The sequence below is a fragment of the Cariama cristata genome, unplaced genomic scaffold (genome assembly GCF_000690535.1).
Source record: "Cariama cristata isolate BGI_N322 unplaced genomic scaffold, ASM69053v1 scaffold30520, whole genome shotgun sequence".
Lineage (NCBI taxonomy): Eukaryota > Metazoa > Chordata > Aves > Cariamiformes > Cariamidae > Cariama > Cariama cristata.
Genome location: NW_009596857.1, coordinates 1 through 22,136, shown reverse-complemented (window position 1 = coordinate 22,136; position 22,136 = coordinate 1). Strand labels below are relative to the sequence as shown.

The following is a 22,136-nucleotide window of genomic DNA, read 5'->3' as shown; positions in this document are numbered from 1 at the left end:
CTGAGTGCGGCTGAACCAGTCATTAAAATTCTTGCACTGACCTGAAAACAGATACATTCCAATATTTCTTCATTAATTGTATTCTGTAAAAGAAAATCCTATTTAACATGAAGATTTCAGACAATGTGTAATTACATTTATCAGTGCTGCTGTCAAAGGTTGCTTTTCACTACAGACTATGTGACAGTCTGCTCCTGAATTATGCTTTAAAAAATAAGGAACAAAATACTTTAATTCAGATTGAGTGGTTTGCTGGAATCAAAAGCCATTTTTATCCAAATCTTTATCTTGTTCAGAACCCTGAAGTAGTTTGAGATATCAAACCAGTTTCAGACACTGACCAAAAAAAACCTAATTGCACAAACCTTTAAGTGATTACGATGGTCGACACAAACCTATAAAGCTACATAAATGTGAAATATGTTTGCTTACGGTTCAAAACACCGATGAAGTGATCTTGAAACACATGTTTCTTCTTATTAAATAAATCAGTGACACATTTAAGCTGCTTATTTAATTCATCCACATCAGGACAATCAGTCTCTTCTTGGAGTAATGTCACATGGTGTTCTTGTTGCAGAATTTTCTGGTGTATCTCCTAAAGTTAAAAAAAAAATGGACAACTGTTAAAAAAATTTTGAAGTGCAAGCAGAAGTTCACTGTACACAGCTGCTTTAGTACAAACTAGAGTTTTGCAAAAGGGTTTAGTCCTGCCTATGCATCAAATAATTTCTTAAAGTATATTGACATTAACAAGGCAATCAATAGGCAGATATAAGCACTAAGCTCTCCTTGAGAAGTGTGTATACATCTGTAGGCATACATAATCACGCATATATTCACTCATGCACATTGACATAGATATGTGCACACAGAATGGATATGTGAAGTGCACAGTAATATAGCATGTTCCAGACCATATAATACCTAGAAGCTATAATGCTTTAGCCACCATAGGCACTATTCCACTCCTAAATGCCTTATTATGTATGTCAAGTCCCTGTGGATTGAAAAATAACTTAGAGGGAGCTGGGAGAATTAATCAAAAGCTGTATCTTCCTTCCAACACCTGTGATGTCACTACTCCAAACACTAGTGATCTGATAACCAGAATGTGCATAATCCACTCACTACTCAACAGGAGGTTTAAATCTTGTCAGCCTTGAACCTCCAAGCAGGAAGCAGCTCTTTCTTCACCTCTCTTCCTGGTGCAAAGAGGATGGAAAGTTGGCTGAAATTGCCTACTCAGAGCTCCCCTTGCAGACAGGCTCAGGTGGCACAAAACCAACCTCTGTATATTACCCAGTCTTGGAAAAGATACAACCCAGTACGGCCACTACTGCTTCAACATATCTTCGGTGGTATACTGTTGCCGTGCCTATCACTAACCATTTCCAATAGCTGGAAGGGTTAACTAACTACATCTGATAACATTCAGTGAAACCAGGCTTTTCTTTCATGTTTCTGGCAGCTTAAGGAAATATTCAAGCCAGGCTTTTCACTTGAGTTATTCTAGCAGTTTACAACATATACAGGAGAAACACTTATGAAAACTTGCCCAGGAGAGAAATAATGAACGAAATTATAAAAGACGTGTAATTTGTGGCACGCTACCTCTAATTTAGTAAATATCTCTAAGGTGTCAGAAGGAGATAAAGCTTCTAAAAGTGATTCAGTCATTCCAATCTGTGTCTTGGCCAGATCAAGGTCTCCTTTTAGTTCTGCTGTATTCACGCTGAGTTCACTGGTCCCTCGCTTCGTTGACAAGAGCTCTTTTATTAGCTCCATTTTTTGCACAACAGATGATCTGATGACCTTAAAATTGGAAATAAACATACGGAAGAAATTATACTGGATTGATTTCCTAGAACGTTACAGAACTCCATGATAGACACAAAAAGCAATGAAACGATCTGAAGTTCAGACATTTCAATCACAGTTTGTTCCAGCTTCTTTCCCTCCCACTCCACAAATTAAAAAATAACAGTATTTAAGCCCTGCTTTTCTGAGGAGGAATGATCTCAGTTCATCTTTATTAGCTGGTTTACTGGTGCTGCTTTACTAACGAATTTATTTGTCAGTCTGCTCTCAGCTAGATAAAGGCCTTACATGCGCTTTGGCTACTATGAAAAAGAGGGTGCCAGCTCTCTCTGTAACACACCACCCTGCAGTGATCCCACTGGGGTGAATTCCCCACATCGATCCAAAAAACTGGCAATGACAGCAGAGAGGTGAGGGACTCTGACTCGAGACTAGTCACTAAGGAGCAACAGGTCCTTGACCTTATCCTTAAGGCTTCTGCAGATTTGCATGAGACAGCAACTCACAAACAACCAAACACACAAACAACCAAACTGGGTAAAGGTCAAGGTCCATCTGACAGACACTGGGAGTGGATACTTAGGGAACTGGTATAGGATCAAGGTAGGCTAATGTGGTCTCAACCAGTGGAGAAGGATTTATTCTTTGCTTTGTGAAGTTAACACAAAAAGATTAAGATTTCCTTGTGATCTCCCAAAGGAAAACATCACGGTAAACACCACTCTATGCAAATGGCTACATACTACCAAACTATGTTAAGCCATATCCAGGTAAAGGTACAGTTCAAAATAGACAGTCAGCACGCTGAGCTGCTAGGATCCCCAAAGGGATGACGAGATCCATTGTGCCTTGTTCTTGGCCAATAGCTAAAAGCCAGACATCACTGATATTGGCCTCATTCGGCAAGCCTGCAAACCAGTTGGGTCAGGTCTAAGTCCCTAAAAGGCACAGGACTGAGAGAAGCCTTTGTGTTTAAAATGACAGGTTTGGTTCTAACAGCTTGAGAAAAACAACAAATGAAATGTCACTGCTAATAGCCAACAAAATGCCTCCAATTCTCTTTGGGTAGATTTAAGTCAAATCAAGAAATGACTGTGGCAAAGACAATACTAGAAGTAGGGCTGTAGTAATGAGTACTGGCATATTAGCTGTAAAAGTTTCTTTGTACCTGTAGCTCCAGTGGAGTTTCATTACTGTTCAGAAGTTCTTCGATCTCAGCCACTGTGTTGTCAAATTTCTGGAGTTTCTGCTCTTGGACTCGAAAGCATGCCTAAAGGTGGAAAAAACACATTGGTAACTGTATTTCCCCACAGATTAAATTTCCATGTTTCTTCTAAAAAATTATGTAACTAATATTCTGATTCTGCATTTTGGCATATAGAGCACCTACAAGTGGTCCATTTCCTGATTTTCATTTTAGCAATTTAGACTTTTTTTTGTATTAGAGTCAGAAACACTCTGTGTTTCTCACGCATAGCAGTTGCTAATGCAAATCTAGCATAAATTTAACAAAACCCATTCACATGCTGCAGCCCTTAAAGGATTTCCCATTTCCATACTGGCTACAGGGGAAAGCAGAACTTGTCTCACATTATTTAGAATGGAATTATTTTTAAATATACAGTCAAATAATTCATTACTCTGTTCTTTTGTGACAGGCTTCTTGAAAGCACGTGCATTGGTGCTCTCCTGGGCGGTCACAAAGGACTCTGGGTTTCAATCCTATATAAGATGATAAACATTGCAACAGTTGGGGTGTTTTCGGTAAAAACATTAATGTAGAGATGTTTCAGGATCAACAACAAAAGAAATAATAATAAATTGATAAATGAACCTGACGTTCTCTGCACTTTAAATCATTTTACAAAAATACCAATGCACTGAGTTCAGTTTTCTCTCCTCCTATTCCACTTTTATAGAGCTCATGGGAAACATGGTTTCTCTCTCCCTTACTCTCTCCTCCCCTCTCTTTTTGAGAATTACCCTCTCGCACAGGAGCAGCAGAGGAACCTAAGGAAGGGCTGTGCTGGAGGCGGCTGTGCTACACACCCGTAGAGGCACTTCAGGGGCACGGGCACATCATGCTGGGCTCGAGCAGTTTCCGGGTAACAAAATGGCTCTTTAGAGGCAGTTGCCAGCTGGTGCATTTTTACTGGAGCCCTCAGGGACCTGAACTACCTCAGGTAAATTCTAACAATACAATGGTAAAGGCCATAATAATGTGACAAAATATCCACCTCTGCGCAGCATGTATACTACTGTTTCACTGGGAAGATCTATATACAAAGAACATCTTGGCTTTTTACTGCTCTGCAAATTAAAACAAATGAGCAGTGCTAACAGTAATGCTGCAAATAAGCATAATAAAAAACAGGGCATTTGCAGCAAGTAAACACTGAGAAAAAACCGCCTGCATATTTTCAAACAAGTGGATATGGGATATATTTATGTCTCAACCCCACTCAAGCAGGAAATCATTTTTGTTTAGTAGATACTGGCTATAACCAAAGCGAAGTAGCGCAGCTGGTCAATTATGGCCCTAAAGTCAAAAATTAAAATATTTACCCCTGTATGTGAGGCTCTTCAATGGCATAGAGCTACTGCATGTGTTTTTACACCTAACTGCACCCCAATACCAAGAGTTAATGCTATAATCTATGCAAAAGGGGCATGGGCAGCCCAGGCTCTGCTGATGTCTGCCCGTGTGTAGCCCCTGGAGACACTTAGCAGCCAGCCACTATTAAGGGGCTGCCTTAAGTTACACTGGGGAGCACACCAGGACAAGGATGGCAGGAGCAAATAAGCCACCTCTGCCACCTCTTCTTGAACTATGCATTGCCCAGTCATTTCTGAGGCTCCAGTATCTTCACTGATACGTAATTTCTAACTAGAAAACTAATCATTAGCCCATACGCACTCTCTTCCCTTTTTGCTCTAGGCACAAGGAAAGATGTACACCACTGTACTGTAGACTACAAGCTTTCCAGGCCTTCTCTTTGCTGTATGTTTGCACAGCACAAATGAATGAGGGGGCTTTTGTAGTCTAAAGCAGAATTTACAGTGTTCCATTAATTTAAAACAATTTGGTATACATATATGCGATCTATTTATTAGCTTCCAACACCTGTATCCCCAATACATTATGCATTATCTTCAGTGAAACTATCCATGTGGATATAATCGCAAATGTTACAACTTCCTCTGCTTTTGCAGTGCTGATATTTCTATGCGAGGTGCATGTTTGTAGTCCGAAGTCCATATCACTACAGTATAAGTTAAAGGTAAAAAATTTCCATTCAAATTACCTTCAACTGCGTAAGGTCCTCTTCGGTCAGACAATGGCCTTCCGCATTCTTAAGTTCTGCATTTGCCCAAGCGTCAATTGTGCCAGATAAACTAAGAAGCTTGTCCCACAAAGCCTGAGCTCTTCCCAAATTGTCACAATAGTTTTCTGTTTTTTCATTGATCTATCATGAGATTTATATACAGAAAACACACACAGATTTAAAAAATAATCAGTTACATTCTAAAAGCAAAAGCAGCAAAATAAAATCAAAGCGAGATGAGACCACGCAGAAAAACAAGTGCGGCAAGGGAAAAAAAAAAATCTCATGTGTCTTCACAGTGAACTGGTCATGGAGAAGATATTTAAATCCCTGCCACACATGTCGCCAAACATACCAATCACAATGGCAGCTTGCCAGTTTTAAGGCAGGTTTAGGAAGGAGCCTTGCTCATTAATGTTTATCTACTCTCAGTAAATACTATCTAATCTCAGTATTGATGCACTGCTTAGATCGACAGCGGCAAACATTTTCACCAAAAGCACCAGCATTGTAATTCTCCAGATTGACTCCAAAGTCTAAATCCACAGAAGTTGTTATGGAAGCTTACAGATTCATGCAGAAAGCATAAAGACTGCCTTTCTGCATTTCCTAGAATTATTTACTCTCAAGGAGTACCCATGATATAAACTACCTGAGAGATCAGAAGCATTATGCCAATAGATACTCTGCAAGCTTTGCTCTGGTAAACACTTGGATTTATCTCTTAAGAATCTTTGCCATATTGCACTTAATTTATTCCAAATATTACACACGCGTCAGAATCAATTACTATAATGCATAACAGATAAGACCACCCTGATAATTTACTTTTTACATACATCCAGCCATCTGTCCACAATAATGTTAGCCTCATTCTCAAACGGAGGCTCCTCAAAGCTTCTCATTTTATTGAGCTGGAATTGAAGGTTTTTGCAGATCTGATTTATTTTGTCTACATCTTCAGAATGATCATTAAATTCCTCTTTTGCCTCTTCAATCTGTGAAAAAGACCAAATGGATGTTTACAAGTGTGTTTCTTTATGACTGTTTATTCAGTAAAACATTTTTAACTGATGTGCCCTTCTTTTTAGTTTAGAGAAACAACAGCACTACACAAAACAATCTATTTTACATACTATGATGAGACTAGGACTGTATCTTCTCTTGTGATATGCCTATCATGCTGATAGGAAAATTTCCCTGTTAGAAATCCGTATCATTCTGTATTGGATGCAAAACAGCTGCGTGGGAACTGTAGATAGTGTATTTCTGACTAAGACAGCCAAAACCACAGTTTGCTTTAAAAGTTGTAATCACAAGATCCAAGGGGACTGTACATCCATACGCAGAACCTCGGCTACAGAAATAAACAATGTACAATGTAATAATCATCTGAGAAACTATTACAACTCTAAAAAATATAACCTGGCATTCTCATCCCTAGGTTTTGAACTACTTTTCAAAAAAAGCTTAAATCCTACTTAAACATAGCCATTGTCAAATATGCCTTTGCCAGAAACAGAAACGTCCCATTTTCCTACTTTCTATTTAAATACTAGACTGCTTCTTTGTGCTTAATTGTAATGTCATTGTTTACAAACAACATGGAAGCTCGTTGGAAAAGAAACACCGACCTCTAGTGTTAGGCAATTTGATATTAAAAGCTCTCCTTATTTCCCACAGACAAGCATTACACATCTTCTCATATAGATACTGCCAGCTACTGTGATAAGGGGAGGGATGACAGAGCAGCACCCACAAACTAGAACAAGTCAGAGAACCTTCTCTACCACTGTTTTATATAATTATAAATAACAAATCATCAGCGCTCAAGGACACGCCCGTACTGTGCGACAGCTACTGCAGACATTCTGAGAGTGGGAATTGCAAAACTCAGGGTGAGGAGGAAGGGTTGTTACCAGAGAGCGAGGTCTCCATACAAGCAGGGGCGGGGGGATGAAGGCAATCGCCCCTGCAGCAGGAGCTGCCTGACAAATATGAGGTGCCAGAAGTCTCACCGGTGAAACCAAGAAAAGACCTCGCCTCAGCTAAAGGAGGGGTGGCACACACAGACATCAGCATATTGCCTGAGGGAAGAAACTGCTTACATTCCTTCCTAAATTCAACTATCCCAGGCACTGCCTGAGAGTAAGTGGTGCTGAATTTATGGGTGATGTCTCATCAGAAAGCCTAAAAATGGGATCTGAACAACCAGCTATATAACCCAGCCAGGAAACATGAAACCTGTACAGTAAAATGGTCACGACGGACATCCTGCTGTTTGCTAATCCATTAGCCACGAACAACTGTGTCCAGTGGTTGTATTCATTTAGCCAAGAAGAATATAGCTGGCTGTCAAATTTTTGCCTGAAAAAGCAGTCAACTTTAAACTAAATGAGGGGGTGTCCAGCAATACCTGCTTATTCAGTCTCATCAGCTAATGTAAAAGCTGCTGCAAATGTTTTCCTGCTATCAAAGACGGCATGGAGCAAATGTCAGTTACGGACGCCAAGGCGCTTATACAGAAGGTCTGCCTTCTAAGTAGGTTTGTAACATAGGAGAAATGAGAGGAGAAATACCGAACTATGTTGTTAATGGCTTCTAACTGCAACACAGTTTGGACAGCAAAGTCAGTGTGAGGGCAGAGATGCATGCTGCAAATGTAAGCAGCTCAAGGAAATACTGTATCATCAGCCCAATCAAAACCATTTTGGCCTCCAGAAGTCCACATCCCAAGGCAGCACCATACTGGCAATCCCCAAGCTGTCTCTGAGCGTGGTGGCAATGACATACAGAGAGGTACACAGGCTGGGTAGCAGGATAGATCTGTCATATCCCAGTCTCTGAGCAGATGTGCCACACTGACACAGCCTTATGGCTCCTGTTCCTGATCCTGCTTGCTTGGGGCTAGCAGATCTCTGCACAGCACTACACGGTACAGACAAACCCCGCATCCCTGCCTGCGACCCAGTGACATCAGCAAGGAGAGGATATGGATCTAAATTCTTGGTTATGAGCTACAGCGATAGCCGAGAAACAAGCAGCCCCAAGGACTTGCATTACCTATTATTTTTGCTTTAAGTGGCACAACATTTTAAAGTATCTTCTTAGTAACAAATGAATTTGTTATTTTTGTATAATTACAAGCTGCCCACTATAAGGTTTTTAACTTGGTAGAAAATATGGAAATATTCTAAAGGGTATGGGTGAATATGGCTGATTGCAACATGTGGTTTTCATAGGACAGGATTTCATCTTATTTTCATACTACATCATAGTTTTTCTATGGGTTTTGTTTGGGTTTTTTTTATATCCCATCCCTTTAACAAGATCTTGATTCACTAAGTAAAACTAGACATCAACTTTAAACAAAAGCAGGGTATGGTCCCTAAATGTATTTTGGAAGCCAAAGTGAAAGCAAGGTCTTAACATTTGCCCTGAAGGTTAAGCATACAAGGGCAATCTTATACCCAAATGCTCCCAGGAAAGGCTTTTCTTTCCTTTTCAGTAAGTTCTTGTTACTCACCTTTGTTATTAGTCTGTTCAAATTCTCCTTCCCCATGTAAGAAGTTTGCTGTGAAAGCACAATCTCCTGTTTCTGGATGATGCTGGTCAGACTAGTTTTGCAGCTTTGATACTCCTTCAGGAGCTCCAGAGCCCTTGCACACTGCTCCTGGCTATTAAAGAGAGATGTATTATTTATGGCCTAAGCATAAACCAGCAGCCTCAACCTCTTGTCTGCTTCCTTCTCCTATATTCAAACACGTGGGGAGTTTGACTACTATGTTTGGAAGAGAGAAAAGGGGTGATAAACTGCACCAGTCAAAAACCCTACGATACCGTGTGATACCTGGTGTGGTATTTGGACAGTTTTCAATATCAGAAATGCCCTGCACCATCATATGCCTCTGATCCACATTTAACTGTGATGTGACCTGAGCAGTTCCGTTTATATGATACTCTCCACCTGAAAGGTGAGCTCAGTCACCAGTAAACTGAAATACAAAGTGCAGTAGATAGCACAACACCTTGGGTGGTGGACAGTGGGGAAAAACTAGCTCAGCCCAGCTTTCAGTGGGATATGAAACCACATTACTCCCACTGACACCTGTGCAAGCCATGAGGATTAACCAGAACTCTGCCAGTCCATGCAAAGCCTCTAGGCATCTTTAAAAACCGTAAGAGAAGGACAGATGCCCTGGCTGATCAATCATAGCCTTTCCCAGTCCTCACTCTCAGACTTATCAAACCAAGCCCCTTTAGTCTTTTCCTGCACAAGAGACTGTTTTCCCAGCTGTCCCTTCAATTTGTTTTAGTTTGACTTTTCTTTTTGAAAGTGCTGGCATGAAATTCACAGCAAATATGGATGACACATCATTCCCAGCAACAGCCAGGTTTTTCTTTTGGGTACCAATTAGTCCAACACATCACTGCATATCTGCTAAATGTGATGTCTTAAAAATATATAAAATTCATGAGCTTTGGCTGCAAACATCTATGTAAAATTCTTGGCTTTATGATAGTTTACAGCATCATAATAGTATCATTTGCTGCTGTATCAGTATTTCATTTACTTTAAAGTATCATCCAAGGCTTTTTTGCTGTTTCATTTTAAAAGCAAGCTTCTTACTTGTACAATACTATTTTAAAATGTAGCTTTTCTCCTTACCATTCAGCGAGCAAGAGTTTTGTATCCTCCCGTAACCTCTCTGTAACTCTGCACTGTTCATTTGCTTCCTCTGCTTTTTCCTCTTTGATCTGTGGGAGCTTATTAGCAATTTCTCGCATAGGTTTCATTTCAACAGCAGTACAATCCAATTCCTTTTCCAATTCCGTTAATGATTTTATTCTTTATTAGAAAAAAAAATGAAATACAGCCTTATATTAAAGTCTTTGATTTTTTCCCAATGTAATTATTAAGTTCCCTAGAAATTCATCCTGAGCTGCACATACTGACTGTATTAAATGACATCATAAAAAGTCTAATTTGATCTTCAGTTCGTATAATTTCAGTTATGCTGACCTAAGCCCTTTGAGAAAGTAATCCAAAATCCTAAAGGCCAATAGGGTCTGTATGAACACAGTGAATTATTTTGTATTAAAAGGTAAGTGCATTCTGGCTATCTCAAAATACGGTCTAAGAAGGGAAGCTATGCCATAGAGTGGGATTTCACAACTTAAAAAATGGTCACAGCTCATAAGCTCCTCTCCTCTCCCTTTTTCCCTCTGCATAAACAGTAGTGAATTGTTTATTCATCCTTTGCAAGGCTGTAAAGAGCTCCTCTGAAAAAGTATCGGAGACATACAAATCATGTTAGTGGCTTTCTCAGGGTGTTGTAAAGTAATACAAGGCTTCTACACTGCAGAGTTTCAGATCACATGCATCAGTGCTGAGCAAGAAGACCTGTCTCCCTGTTTGACAGTTTTCTTACTGAAAACTAAGATCACAACAATCAACATCCTCCTATTTTTTTCTTCATCAATGCTGCTTCAAACAAACACATACATAGGAGTTTAAATGGAAAGAAAAACTGGAGAATGCTTCCTTATTTAGGCTGTGACAGAACAAATAAGACATAAGTCCACAGCTTCTTTCAATGCTCCACAGATACTTCAAGACACATTCAGGTTTCAGTGCTCCACTGCAAAGGGGCCACAGGCCCTCTGCATTCACTGAAATTATGAAATTAAAAGAGCTTTAAAAAAGAATTCACCTTTGCTGAATAGCTGGAATTGTTGGATCCTTCAAGCCTATTTTGTTAATTCTGTCACGTAGATCCTGAATGCTTTTAAGGAGTTCACCATTTTTTTTGGAAAAAATCTTGTATAAATCTTTTTCCTCTGTAATCATCTGTTCACGAGAGGGATCAAAAGTCTCATTTAGCTCTTCAGATAAAGTCAGAACAAGGTTTTCACAGCAAATCTTTCTCCCACATTCAGCATCTTCCAAACAGATATCAACTGTTTTCAAGCGTTCATCCAAACATTTAGCCTCTTCTGCCATATGAGAAACTTCTTGTGCGGTCTCTCTCAATGCTTTTCCCTGTATTTCAGGTTGAGTCGAGGGATCTGTGAGACATTTGATGGAAGACTGAATTTTCCTCAATGAGGCCATAAAAGCTTCCAGATCCTTAAGGACTGTCTCGCGGATCTGCATTTTATGGCTCATTTCTTCAAGCTGGTTTTGATAGTAAATCATAATTTTACTTGCAGCTTGCAGATCTATTGGATTAAATTCATCTCTTGCTGAACTGTCTAGGTGTTCCAATTGTTTGCACACTTCAATCTGATTTAATATAGATCTCTGTAGCTCCTGAAATTCAGAGAATGACCAACAGTGTTAACAAGTGAAAGAAAACCTGTATCCTGCATTCAAGATGAACCTATGACTGAAAAACAAATTACACTCGCAATAAATTAAGTATTCTAAACAGGCTGGTTAAGAAAGAAAAATCTCTTTTTTCCTGGTCTGGACTTTGGTGGAGGGAAGGAAAAAGAAGAAAAATTTAATAAAATGGTATTCCACACAAAGGGAATTTGGTGAGCATTACAGACAGCCCAAGCGTCTTTCTAGCAATCAGACAAAAGGGAGAGAAAGATGATGAGACTCCTGGGACTGAAACCAGCAGGGTCTTGCAGTAGGAGATCACTCAGAGCACAGGCGGGCACATGGATGTTTCTTACTCAGTCATCTTTTAAGTCGTTTACGCCATACTTTTGGAGGAGACTTACACGCACTTAAAAATCTCAAGTTATTGACAGCAGGTGAACAAGTTATTGCATACATGCAAAGCTTCCAAAAACATCTTGAGGTGTGCTCAGGTACCTCAGCAGATGTGACACAAGGCAGCTTAGCTTAGCTCACAAACTAACACCGTATCATGTGTATGATTCCACAAAGTGTCATAAAGCCAGGTGGGAACAGTAGAAATCTGGATCAAAGGAAAGTCTTAACCTAAGACAAAATGTTCACGATGATGCTTTTTACATTGAGCCTATTGAGGCTGGCTATACAGGAACAATGACGTTTAAAGCAAACAGAGTAAAATGCTGTTATAGTCTTTAGAATGTTTGGGAAGTCTTGTGAGTGGTCCCCAACTCCTGAGTGAAAATCCCATGACGTTCTCTAGTTCTTAGACATATCAAAAAATATTCTGGCTAGGGTGTGGTCTCTGCATTTTGCCTTACCTTTAGTTCCCTATAAGCAAGATCACTATTCATCAGATTAAACTGCTGAACATCCTTTTTCTTTAGCCGCTGATCTAATTCACATAGAAGAATGGATTCATTTTCTATTGGCAAAACAATTTCCAAAGCAGTCCTTAAAGAGTTTGTTCTACAAGAAAGGTAACAAAACATGAACTTGGAAAGCAGGCAAGAAAAGACACTCAACATTTTACAGCACAAAAAACCACAAAGATAATGTAAATGACTGTCTAACAGATTTAATCTTCCTCCTTCTGAGGTCAAAGGAGTTTTTCCATTGATTAATAAGAAAAGCAGTGTGAATCCCAATGAATTTAACCAAAAGGTTGAAGGAAATATCAGTAAACTTGGGAATGTTGCACTGTGATGTTACAAAGATATGGCTCTGTGCTTCTTGAAGAGATTCACATTATCTGCAACATGTACATGAACCAAATATAATTAAGAAAAACTTAATTTTATACAATTTTTTAAAAAGGTTAAAAATGTGCAGGTATTTTCTGTAATGCACACTATTCCCTTCACAATATACACACATCAGTTATAATGAACTATTCCTTAGCTAACATAATGAATTTTTATTTTATACCTGGTACTTATAATATCCTGAAGCTCTTTCCATTCTCCTTTTAGTTTGCTTTTGGTCTCAGAGATAGCAGCCTGCTGCACTTCATCGACAAGATTTTCTAGGGTAGAGGAGATGTTTTCCAATTGTGTCCAAACAGAATTGGTTTCACTCTCTATCGCCTAAAAGATATGCAGCATTAATTGCATTAATATGATACTGTATTTCTTAATGGACTAGACAGTTCATAAAATTACAGTCACAAGCGTGTCTGCAGAAAAAGTGAAAACATTACCTGAAAGTATCTATTGCTTTCTTTTTCTTTTAAGACTCCATTTTTAGCTGCATGCAAATCTCTACCAACTTTTTATGATGAAAATTTACATGTCAGATATGTATACATTGGCTACATTTTATAAAAGGTTCAATAAATATGGTTCATCCATTTTTACTACAAGAATGAACTGAAAATACCTCAATTTAATTATGTTCAAAAGAACAAAAAACAAATGTAGAACTGAACCAAGTTCTGAGATGCTAGATAACCTTTGTACTCCTTTCAAGCACGGACTTGAAAATTGCAGTAATAAATTTTCCAACATCAATTACGTGCCTTTTATCATCCCCTTAAGGTTCTCACAAACCTAATCAAGTTATACATCCTGGAACCGTTTCATTCTGCACATACGCCACTGCCATTTGATCATTCAACTCTGATGACTCCTCCAGCCCTGACCATGGTCCAGCACTTAGCACATCTGCTGACGAAAAAGCTGCATCCTGTAGTTATTTTTTCTATTAGACCTACTTCAGACTGCAGATCACAAACTGAGAGCCACCAATTTCTTCTTTCAGTAATACTTGCAAAACTCTACTGCTAAGTAGGAATGCAGTTCTGCTGAATGCTAAACCCCCATTCTCCCTTCTACTTCTAATAAATCTGGTTGTAAGGATGTTCCTTTTCCCTTGGCAATACACATAACACAGAGAGGTGAGGGCTCTACATGAAGAAGTAACAATTTAGACATTAAGTATGTTTTTAAAAGATGAATACTTACCTGTAGTTCAAGCAGCTTATTCTGAAGGCATGAAGTGCCTTTTATTTCATCAGTAAAGCCAGATGCTACTTTATCTCTGCTGATTTGCAGAAGTTCCTCCAGGTTACTTCTTTGTGTATTATAGCTAGAGAAAGATGCAATCACTTTCAGAGAGAATATTACTTCTAATTTAGTGGAACATGGCAGGGACTGGGACTTGCTGACCAATAGATTGCCATATAAAATAAGCACAGTCTATTGCAAATGCATATTTTTACCTAAGTCCCAAATGAATGGGCGTAAATGAGCAACATATAAAAGAGTTGAGAAATTGCTCACCTGGCTAATTTTCAAGTGTGAATGCCTGCCTGCATTCTCTAAATTCAGTTTTAAGAACACAAAAATGTCAGTTCTTTAAAAACTTGAGACACTTTTTTTTATTTTGCAATATTTGAAGTTATTAGTAAGGCAGATACAACTTTTTCCGGCCCAAGAAAAGAGCAGAAGAAAAAGTTTTCTAGCTCTAAGTTCTTGCTACAAAATCCTAATGTTTGAAGCATTTAGCTACTTACAGTGCTTCCTTATTGGTTACAGAGTAATGTTAAGTAAATTGTGGTAGAACAAGAACAGAGTTCTGCATAGCAAAAGTGCACCCTATGTTCGATACATTCAATTAATTTATGAATGTCTAGCATAGTATCATCTCAATATACATGCATTTTATCCTTTAAAAATTACCTCTCTACTAAAGCTGGTATGGCCAAATCACTGTTTTCCTCAAATTTCTTTGCATAGCTTTCTCCATTGTGATGTTTCACATCTGGTTCCAAAACTATATCTGCAGCAGGTCTTGAGGTCTAAGTAAAAATAAAAAAAGGTAACAATGACCTCTGCATCATGCTGTGTCAATACATACTGAAGACTAACAGAAATCTCTGAAGTTCAGAAAGAAGCAATTGCTTCATGTATCCCAAAGGAAATGAGAGATACCATTCATGAATACAAGATGTGTTTAATCTCAATCATGAACCAAAAGAGCAAATTTTTGAACACTTGCAGCCAGGTCATTCATTCCTTCCACAGATACTTGGGTCTTTGGCAAGCACAATCCACTTGTGCAAATTTTTGCTGCAGCTTTGTGGACATCCTTGAGCAACCACAAGGCAGTGTCTTCTGCACCTTTTGTCAGGCTGCTTATACCAGATGCCTTCACATGCCTTTTGCCCTTGATCCCAGGATATATTCTGCTTCTCAGTTTGAGGCTGGCTGATGTTAGTTATACAATTTTTACTTTGATTATCCATGAGAGAACAGATTTCATCATTCTATCAGGGACAATATTAGTAGCCTTACAAGAGATCTTCCTCAATAATAGCCAATTCCTACATATCTTCAATGTCCGGAGGCTGTCTGATGAGATGTCTGCAGCCTTACTTGCATGAATGTTTATCCTAAATGAGAGACCTTCTGTGGCATCCAAATTATGAACTGCAGTTATCCTGTCTCTCTGAAATTATTTCTAAGTAGTTACATGTGTTCTGGTTTTCCTTGTATTTTTCTAAAGCAAATGCCTCCAATTCTTCACTATTTTTCCTCTCTGTGCCCTCTGAAACTTGTTCAAATTACTGGGACGCTATGACAGATTTACACTTGGAACACAGCTTCACACTCTTCCAGCTGAAACTCACTCTTTAGCAAAATATAATGCAAGGTTGGACGCTCACATCTCCTCAGGATGCCCAGTGCTGTTCCTTGCATGTTACTTTTTAATATTTACCTAGTCTACGTTCCCAAGCACAATGAGTTTTTGATGTCTGACCAGAGGCCTGAGCTCCTACCACAATAAGAACAGTAACAGAAATAATCAGTTTTTCCTTTTGCCAATGATCTCCCCTAGACAGAGCACTGTTTTTCTAAAAGTAAGTGTGGACTTCTCACCTCTTGTACCGAAATGATACTAATTTGTTGAGAAGAACCAGGCTTTTCTCCATTCTCAGAAGCAACAATGGAGTTCCTATGGTTTAAAAGAAATTTCAGCTTAAGAACAAAATATGAAATACAAATGGAAAAAAAGAATTCCTGGCTAACAATTAAAACCAGTGCAGCTGTGATGAAGGGGAATCAAACATCATACTTGCTAGTTTACGAAACTTAATAGTAAATGTTTAAATGTAGAGTTGCCCACAGCAATGTACATAGGAGTATACTTGGTACTACATTTACAATATCACAAAAGTTATACATATATCTGATTACTATGAAGCTACAACACATCGTGCACTCAGTCACCCACTCTTTCTTAGATGACTGTCCTTTTCCAGCACGAGACAGCAGGGCTGTATAAGTATCTGCCACAATTTGTTGAAGCTTTTCTAGCTTTTGTTCACAGTCTGCAGTCAGTGTCTGTATGTCTGGGACAGTTTCTTCTGATAGTCTTCCCAATATTTTAAGGTCTTCTAATGACTTGCTAAGTTCCTTCAGGCTGCCTTCATGTGAAAAAAAGGCCTAAACAAAGAAAAACAATATAATAAACTCATGTAAGTCATAAGGATATGCAATTATTCTCATACTTTTTTTTTCTATTTCCATTGTCTTCTCGAATGAGTGCACTTAAAGTGTAAGCTGTCAAACCAGGAGAGAAACATTTATTTTCCCTCGATTCTTTTTCAAATAGAGCCAGGAAAGAAATAAGGATTTCTGGCAACATATTCCCCAGCTGCATTCACAAGACTATACTGATTCTTGCTTGATTTTGAAATTTGTTATGGTACTACAATTTTAGCTACTTTGGTCCCAAGTCATCTTCACATGACATTGGATATACATGTCCCATTGACTACAGAAAAAGTAGAACTGGAAAATTTATTTAGAATATTCCTCATCAAAAATTATACTTTCGAGGGTGAAATCAAGATACACTAAAAATCTAACAAAAATATGAGCAGAATGAATACACCTGAGAATGCTTATTTCTCTTTACTCTTGCATATGTAATATTTGCTGAACATGAACCCATGAGAAGCAAAGACTAAAACTCCACTGAATTCAGTGAAGACCAGAATTTCATCAGGAGAGCAATTTCTTACCGTTGTAAGTGGTAAACTGGCCACATCAATGCATCCCAAAGAGGAGGATGAAGGAAAATACTAGAAGCAACGAAGTGTAAAACCCATTGCTTATGGAATATGTAAAATTCACCATGACTCACCCTGGCAAGTGAAACATGAACGTCTTATGTCTAACTCTGGTTAATTTATATACAGCACAAACACAGAGGTTAAGTGTGGCTACTGTACTGTGAGAAGATGCTCTCACCTGAAGGCACCTAACACTGTCTATGAAACTGTAACAAATCAAGGGAGCCACAGAACACATAATAATTTCTTATTTTTACACTTTGCACAGTTAAATCTCTTTTAATGCTTCAAGGCTCTCTTAAAAAAAAAAAAAAAAGGAAAAAATATATCGTCCATGTAACAGGGAGGTAATTACAACAGTCTGTGAGGAAGCTAATACCTGCAGTCAAAAAAGGTAAAGAAATAATTTGGCTGGCCTCTTTGTTCTGTGTTTACATAACACCGAGCACAAGGGCCCTGTTCCACAAACACAGGTTGCAATAATGTACCTAAAGAAAGCAAGAAGGACAGACAATGCATTCACAAAGAGAAGCAGGTGAGCAGAAAAGGAGTGTGGCAGGTACCTCGTGTTCCTTGATGAGCCCTTTGGTTTTATCCATACTTAGGAGTTTCTTCTCTTTAACCAATTGCTTATTGATTTTTTTAAAAGTTGCGTTAAATTTTTTTTTTTCCCTTTCTACTATGAGCTGGACACAGGATACAATTTCATGATGAACAGCCTGCAAAATTCAAAACACATTATCCCTGTGAGATAGTGAGATAGTATTACAAAGCAAATAAAAACCTCAGAACACATTGTGACAAAAAAATTGTTTTTCAAAGATGCCAGGCCTAATGAGAACAGACAGTGGATTCTCCTTCCTTTATTATCTCACCTCCCATCTTTTACGAACATCTTTACTCTTTTCTTCCACCACCAGCTTTTCGCGATCACATGAAATATTTTTCAGTTGTTCAGCCGCTTTCAAAAATTTGTCAAGAACTTTGTTGTCCAGAGCACTAAAAGCTTCCTGCAAGAAAAGCATCATAAAGAAGAATAAACAGAAATGAATGCAGCTTATTTACCTAATAAAATTACACCGGTAGCATACAAAAACCATGCATAAAGTACGTATACATTGCATGTGTGGGCTGTGATGGCTCTTGCATGGGTGAATATGAGGGCATTCCCCACCCTTGCATACCTGCAAAAAGGTTGCAGACAATATCAGTGTATGCCTTTTGGAGAAAAGCAGATGTTATTCTTGTAACTCCTCTTTTAGGAGTTACCAAAGTAGAAAGTACTGAAGAAGAAAGATTAAGGTCCCTGAACTTTGCATCATTTCTAGCAAATATACATGGCCATGTCCCATGCCTGTCAGAGAGCGGGTGAAAGGCCTGCATCAGTATGATGAGGCCCTTTGAGATGGCCTGGAGTGAGGCTTGGCACTGCTCCCAGCACATGGCCACCCAGGACTTGCTGTGCAAAATAAGGCAACACAGATTTTGGGCACTTTATTTTTGATACCTCACTAAGGATCCCTTTAAGGGATCCAGACTTTGAGATAGCACACTTTCTTTACCAGTTAGCCACTAGGAAAAAGAGGTGATTCAGTATTTATAATCACCTGTCCAAGAACTCAGGCATGTGATTCTTGATGGGAATCTTAATTATTAGTTGGGCAAAAAAATGGCTGTAGTTCAGAACATGATGAGTTCTGATTGGATGATGGAGTAATTTAAGTTAAGACAGGGCACTGAATAAACTGCCACACAGATTTACATTTCTTCATTCAAGCTGTCTGTCAAGTTAATACACGCTAACAGTTATAAATCAAAAAAATGAGAAAAGTACTAATAGCTACAAACCCAACCCCCTCCAACTTCTGATACTTTTCTTACTGTGGTACCTTAGACTTTTAGATGCGAAATAGCACTAAAAAATAATCAAATTCAGCTGGTTCAGAAAACAAACCCACCTCATATCTTGAAATACATTCTTCAGGACTTAATTTTTGACTGACAAGTTGCACAGCCTTTGAAATGGAGGTCTCAAGTTCTTTCTGGGATTCTTCAAAATTGAGCAAAGCCTCCTTCTCTGCGGGCTTCTTCTCAGATTTGAACAAGATGTTGCTCATGTCACCCATGACAGCCTTGGAAGAAAGAGACTCTTTTCAGAACATACCTGAGTGTCAATAATTACATAAAGCTATTGCTTCATAACATCACTCACATTTTTCAAGTTGGGATATTGAGCTTTGAAATGTTCTAGTTTTTGTCCTGGCATGAGTCTAGGACACTGATTCCAATAGTATAAACCATTTTTTGTTTTACATGCATTAAAAGGAGTCTTCCTAATCACATAATGTCAAAATTAGAGATATCTGTGTGTATAAAGTACAATAACAATAAAAAAGGAGTACCTCTATTTTGTCTCTGGCTTCTTTAATTCGTGCCTGCAGCCCAGTGGTGTGACAATGCTGTTGGGACACCTGACTTGAAACATCTTGCGTCAGGGATTGCAATATCTCTTCTGCTGCCACAACTTGTTCTTGGCATGAGGTTCCCCTTGCAGCCAAGCTCTGGTTGAATGAAAAGCATTAGAAGCCTGTACAATATTTATGTCTTTTTGTTTAAAGGAACTGAATGAAAAAGCAAGCCTTCACCATGGATGGTCAATATCCGGTCAAGTAAAAATCTTATATCCCAATTATGGTCAGTGTATTGCACTGCAAAATCTGTGTGTAGAGAGAAAGAAATCTGCTGCCATCCACAGGGGATTCTGGTTGCTGAAAACAGTCTTTCTGTCAATGTGATACCTCCCATGTCTTTGCATCAGAGCCAATTAGAAGTATCTTTCAAACATGCTATCCCATCCAAACAGCTTTCCAAATGAATGTACAAAGCACACATTCGGATATGCAGAGTCTGATCGTGAAGTCATCCAAAAGCAAGCACATATTAAGGCTTGGATTTTCTTGTGGTATTCAGTACCAAAAGGCAGGAAGCAGCTGGGTATTTTGCATGCAAAAGTAGTGTGCCATATTTGAATATTTATCACGAACTGTCATTATTAGAGCTGTTCTGATCTATGAATATTCAACAGGTTTTCCTGTTTGAAGTTATCAATTAGCATTCTTCTAATGATAATCAGTGTTTTATTCTGGATCTCGACTTATTGAACCACAGGTAATAAGCAACCTGATCTCTTCTGTTTACAGACATGAAGATACAATACTAGTCACATTTTTGGAGCCTGTATTTCAGGGTGTCTTTTGTTACTTTACTGTTTTTAACGATCAAGTGCCACACTGCAAAATGAGGCTTATTTTATAAACATATGCCCACAATTACAAAAGGATAAATAGATTCTTTTCATAGGCTCACACTCCGAATTCTGTCAACTAAACATAGTGCAAGAAGGCACAAACCAAACTAAACTAACACTAATTCTTGTTCACAGTTATTGTAGGTGGATTTAATGTACCAAAGAAGATCTCTGTTTAATTTTAGCACTTAGACAGAAGAACTCCTTCTGGTGGTCACCTTCCTACTGTTAGATTATACTGGCCCTGCTGCAGAAATAGCAAAAGGAAACATAAAACAGTGCTTCAGCTTCTCCAGCGCAAAGTCTGGCATCTTTGTTCAGTTTCACCTTCACTGGCAGGTGAAGAAAATAAATCAGACTTTGCATTGAAGCTGCTGAGTTATATATACATGTTTCCACCTGCCATCTGCTTGGGGCGGGAAACAGTAATCCCTGGCAGGGAGACATGGGAAACGACAGAGACTAGTAAAAGTAACAGCAAATTCATCAGTGTTCATTGTGGATGTTTAGAGCAACTACCTATAAGCTGAGATGCACAGATTACCCAGCATGCTGCTGAAAATACTTCCAGTACTCCAGTTTTTGCCACGTAAGCCTTGAATACAGCTAAGTTGTCCCAAACCTCCTCCCTGCACTGCAGGGTAGATGATAAAAAGTATTGTATGACCAGGGGAAATTCTCAGCTCGCCACTCTGCAAAGTTTTAGTCTGCTGCAAATGCTGTGCTGGACAGGGAGTGATTAATATCACTCAAGAGTAAGCTGCTGATCAGTGGCTCCAACAGCATTTTATTGGAACCTGCTTGTCATCTGGACACACTGATATCGGAAGATTCATTTATAGCTCATCTGGGAGCGATCCTGGGAAATAATATCAAAATACTAGCATTGCCTTGACTTTTAACCAGGGCTACTGCACAAAATCCACATTCATTTCTGCTTTACCAATGACAGCTCATTTGCCCCAGTAACAAATCTGCGCTGAAAGATGAGAATCTGATGAACAAGTATTTTAAGCACTGTATTTCCATTTTCACCTGCAAATGTTCCTCCATCTCAGGTTCCACAGGCCCCTCATGACTGATCTCACCAAGCAGGTGTCCAACTTCTGCTGCCCAGCTGTCCACTCCTCCAAGGATTTCTTCAATTTTCTCTGGGCTCCCTGGAAGCTCCCTGGTCTTTGCAGCAGCATCTGTGCTCTCTTCACCAAGCTACAAACAAAGAGCAGGGTATGATGTTTATACCCATCATCAGTTCATGGCTCTCTCCACTACCCTCTTGCAACATAGAGTTACCACTTAGGTTACTTTCAAGCTTTTGCACCCAACATGGATCAAAGGAGAAATAAATGCCAAACATATTGGTAAATAAATCATGTGAGGCTCAGTTCTTCAACCCTGAGAGCAGACGGGACAGCACAACCTGTGCCCATATGGTCGCTCTCTCTGCTATAAGCAAGTGGCCACAGCCGCACTACTATGGAGAATAACTCCTGCGCTGCAGCATCCCCCAGGCTATGCCAGAGAATTGTCCAAGAGAACGATAGCTGGTGTTGGTCAAATTCAGACCACGGAGCGTGCTAACAGGTTAACGGTACTGGCAGTCACAGGCCAGAGCTCAAGCATTTGCCCTTGCCTTTTTATATATAAAACCAAACATAATATATATTATAGCCATAATAATAGAATCATAGAATCATTATAGATGGACAAGACCTCAAATATCATCAAGTCCAACCG

At 39.0% G+C, this 22,136-nt stretch overlaps 1 protein-coding gene across 1 annotated transcript in view; it reads right to left on the bottom strand.

Moving 5' to 3' along the window:
• The window catches only part of LOC104167489 (nesprin-2-like), a gene marked incomplete at both ends in the record, with an annotated part of 24,295 nt that extends 2,687 nt beyond the window's left edge, over positions 1-21,608 (bottom strand). The window contains 19 exons of the mRNA XM_009707773.1: positions 433-598; positions 1,615-1,815; positions 2,990-3,091; positions 5,127-5,288; positions 5,987-6,145; positions 8,674-8,824; positions 9,817-9,996; positions 10,862-11,460; positions 12,336-12,483; positions 12,943-13,100; positions 13,977-14,100; positions 14,694-14,812; positions 15,894-15,969; positions 16,249-16,460; positions 17,773-17,811; positions 17,968-18,102; positions 19,051-19,224; positions 19,495-19,653; positions 21,435-21,608. Coding sequence (XP_009706075.1) covers positions 433-598; positions 1,615-1,815; positions 2,990-3,091; positions 5,127-5,288; positions 5,987-6,145; positions 8,674-8,824; positions 9,817-9,996; positions 10,862-11,460; positions 12,336-12,483; positions 12,943-13,100; positions 13,977-14,100; positions 14,694-14,812; positions 15,894-15,969; positions 16,249-16,460; positions 17,773-17,811; positions 17,968-18,102; positions 19,051-19,224; positions 19,495-19,653; positions 21,435-21,608 — 3,238 coding nt within the window. The remainder of the gene's footprint in view (positions 1-432; positions 599-1,614; positions 1,816-2,989; positions 3,092-5,126; positions 5,289-5,986; positions 6,146-8,673; positions 8,825-9,816; positions 9,997-10,861; positions 11,461-12,335; positions 12,484-12,942; positions 13,101-13,976; positions 14,101-14,693; positions 14,813-15,893; positions 15,970-16,248; positions 16,461-17,772; positions 17,812-17,967; positions 18,103-19,050; positions 19,225-19,494; positions 19,654-21,434) is intronic.
• Between the last annotated feature and the right edge of the window lie 528 nt (positions 21,609-22,136).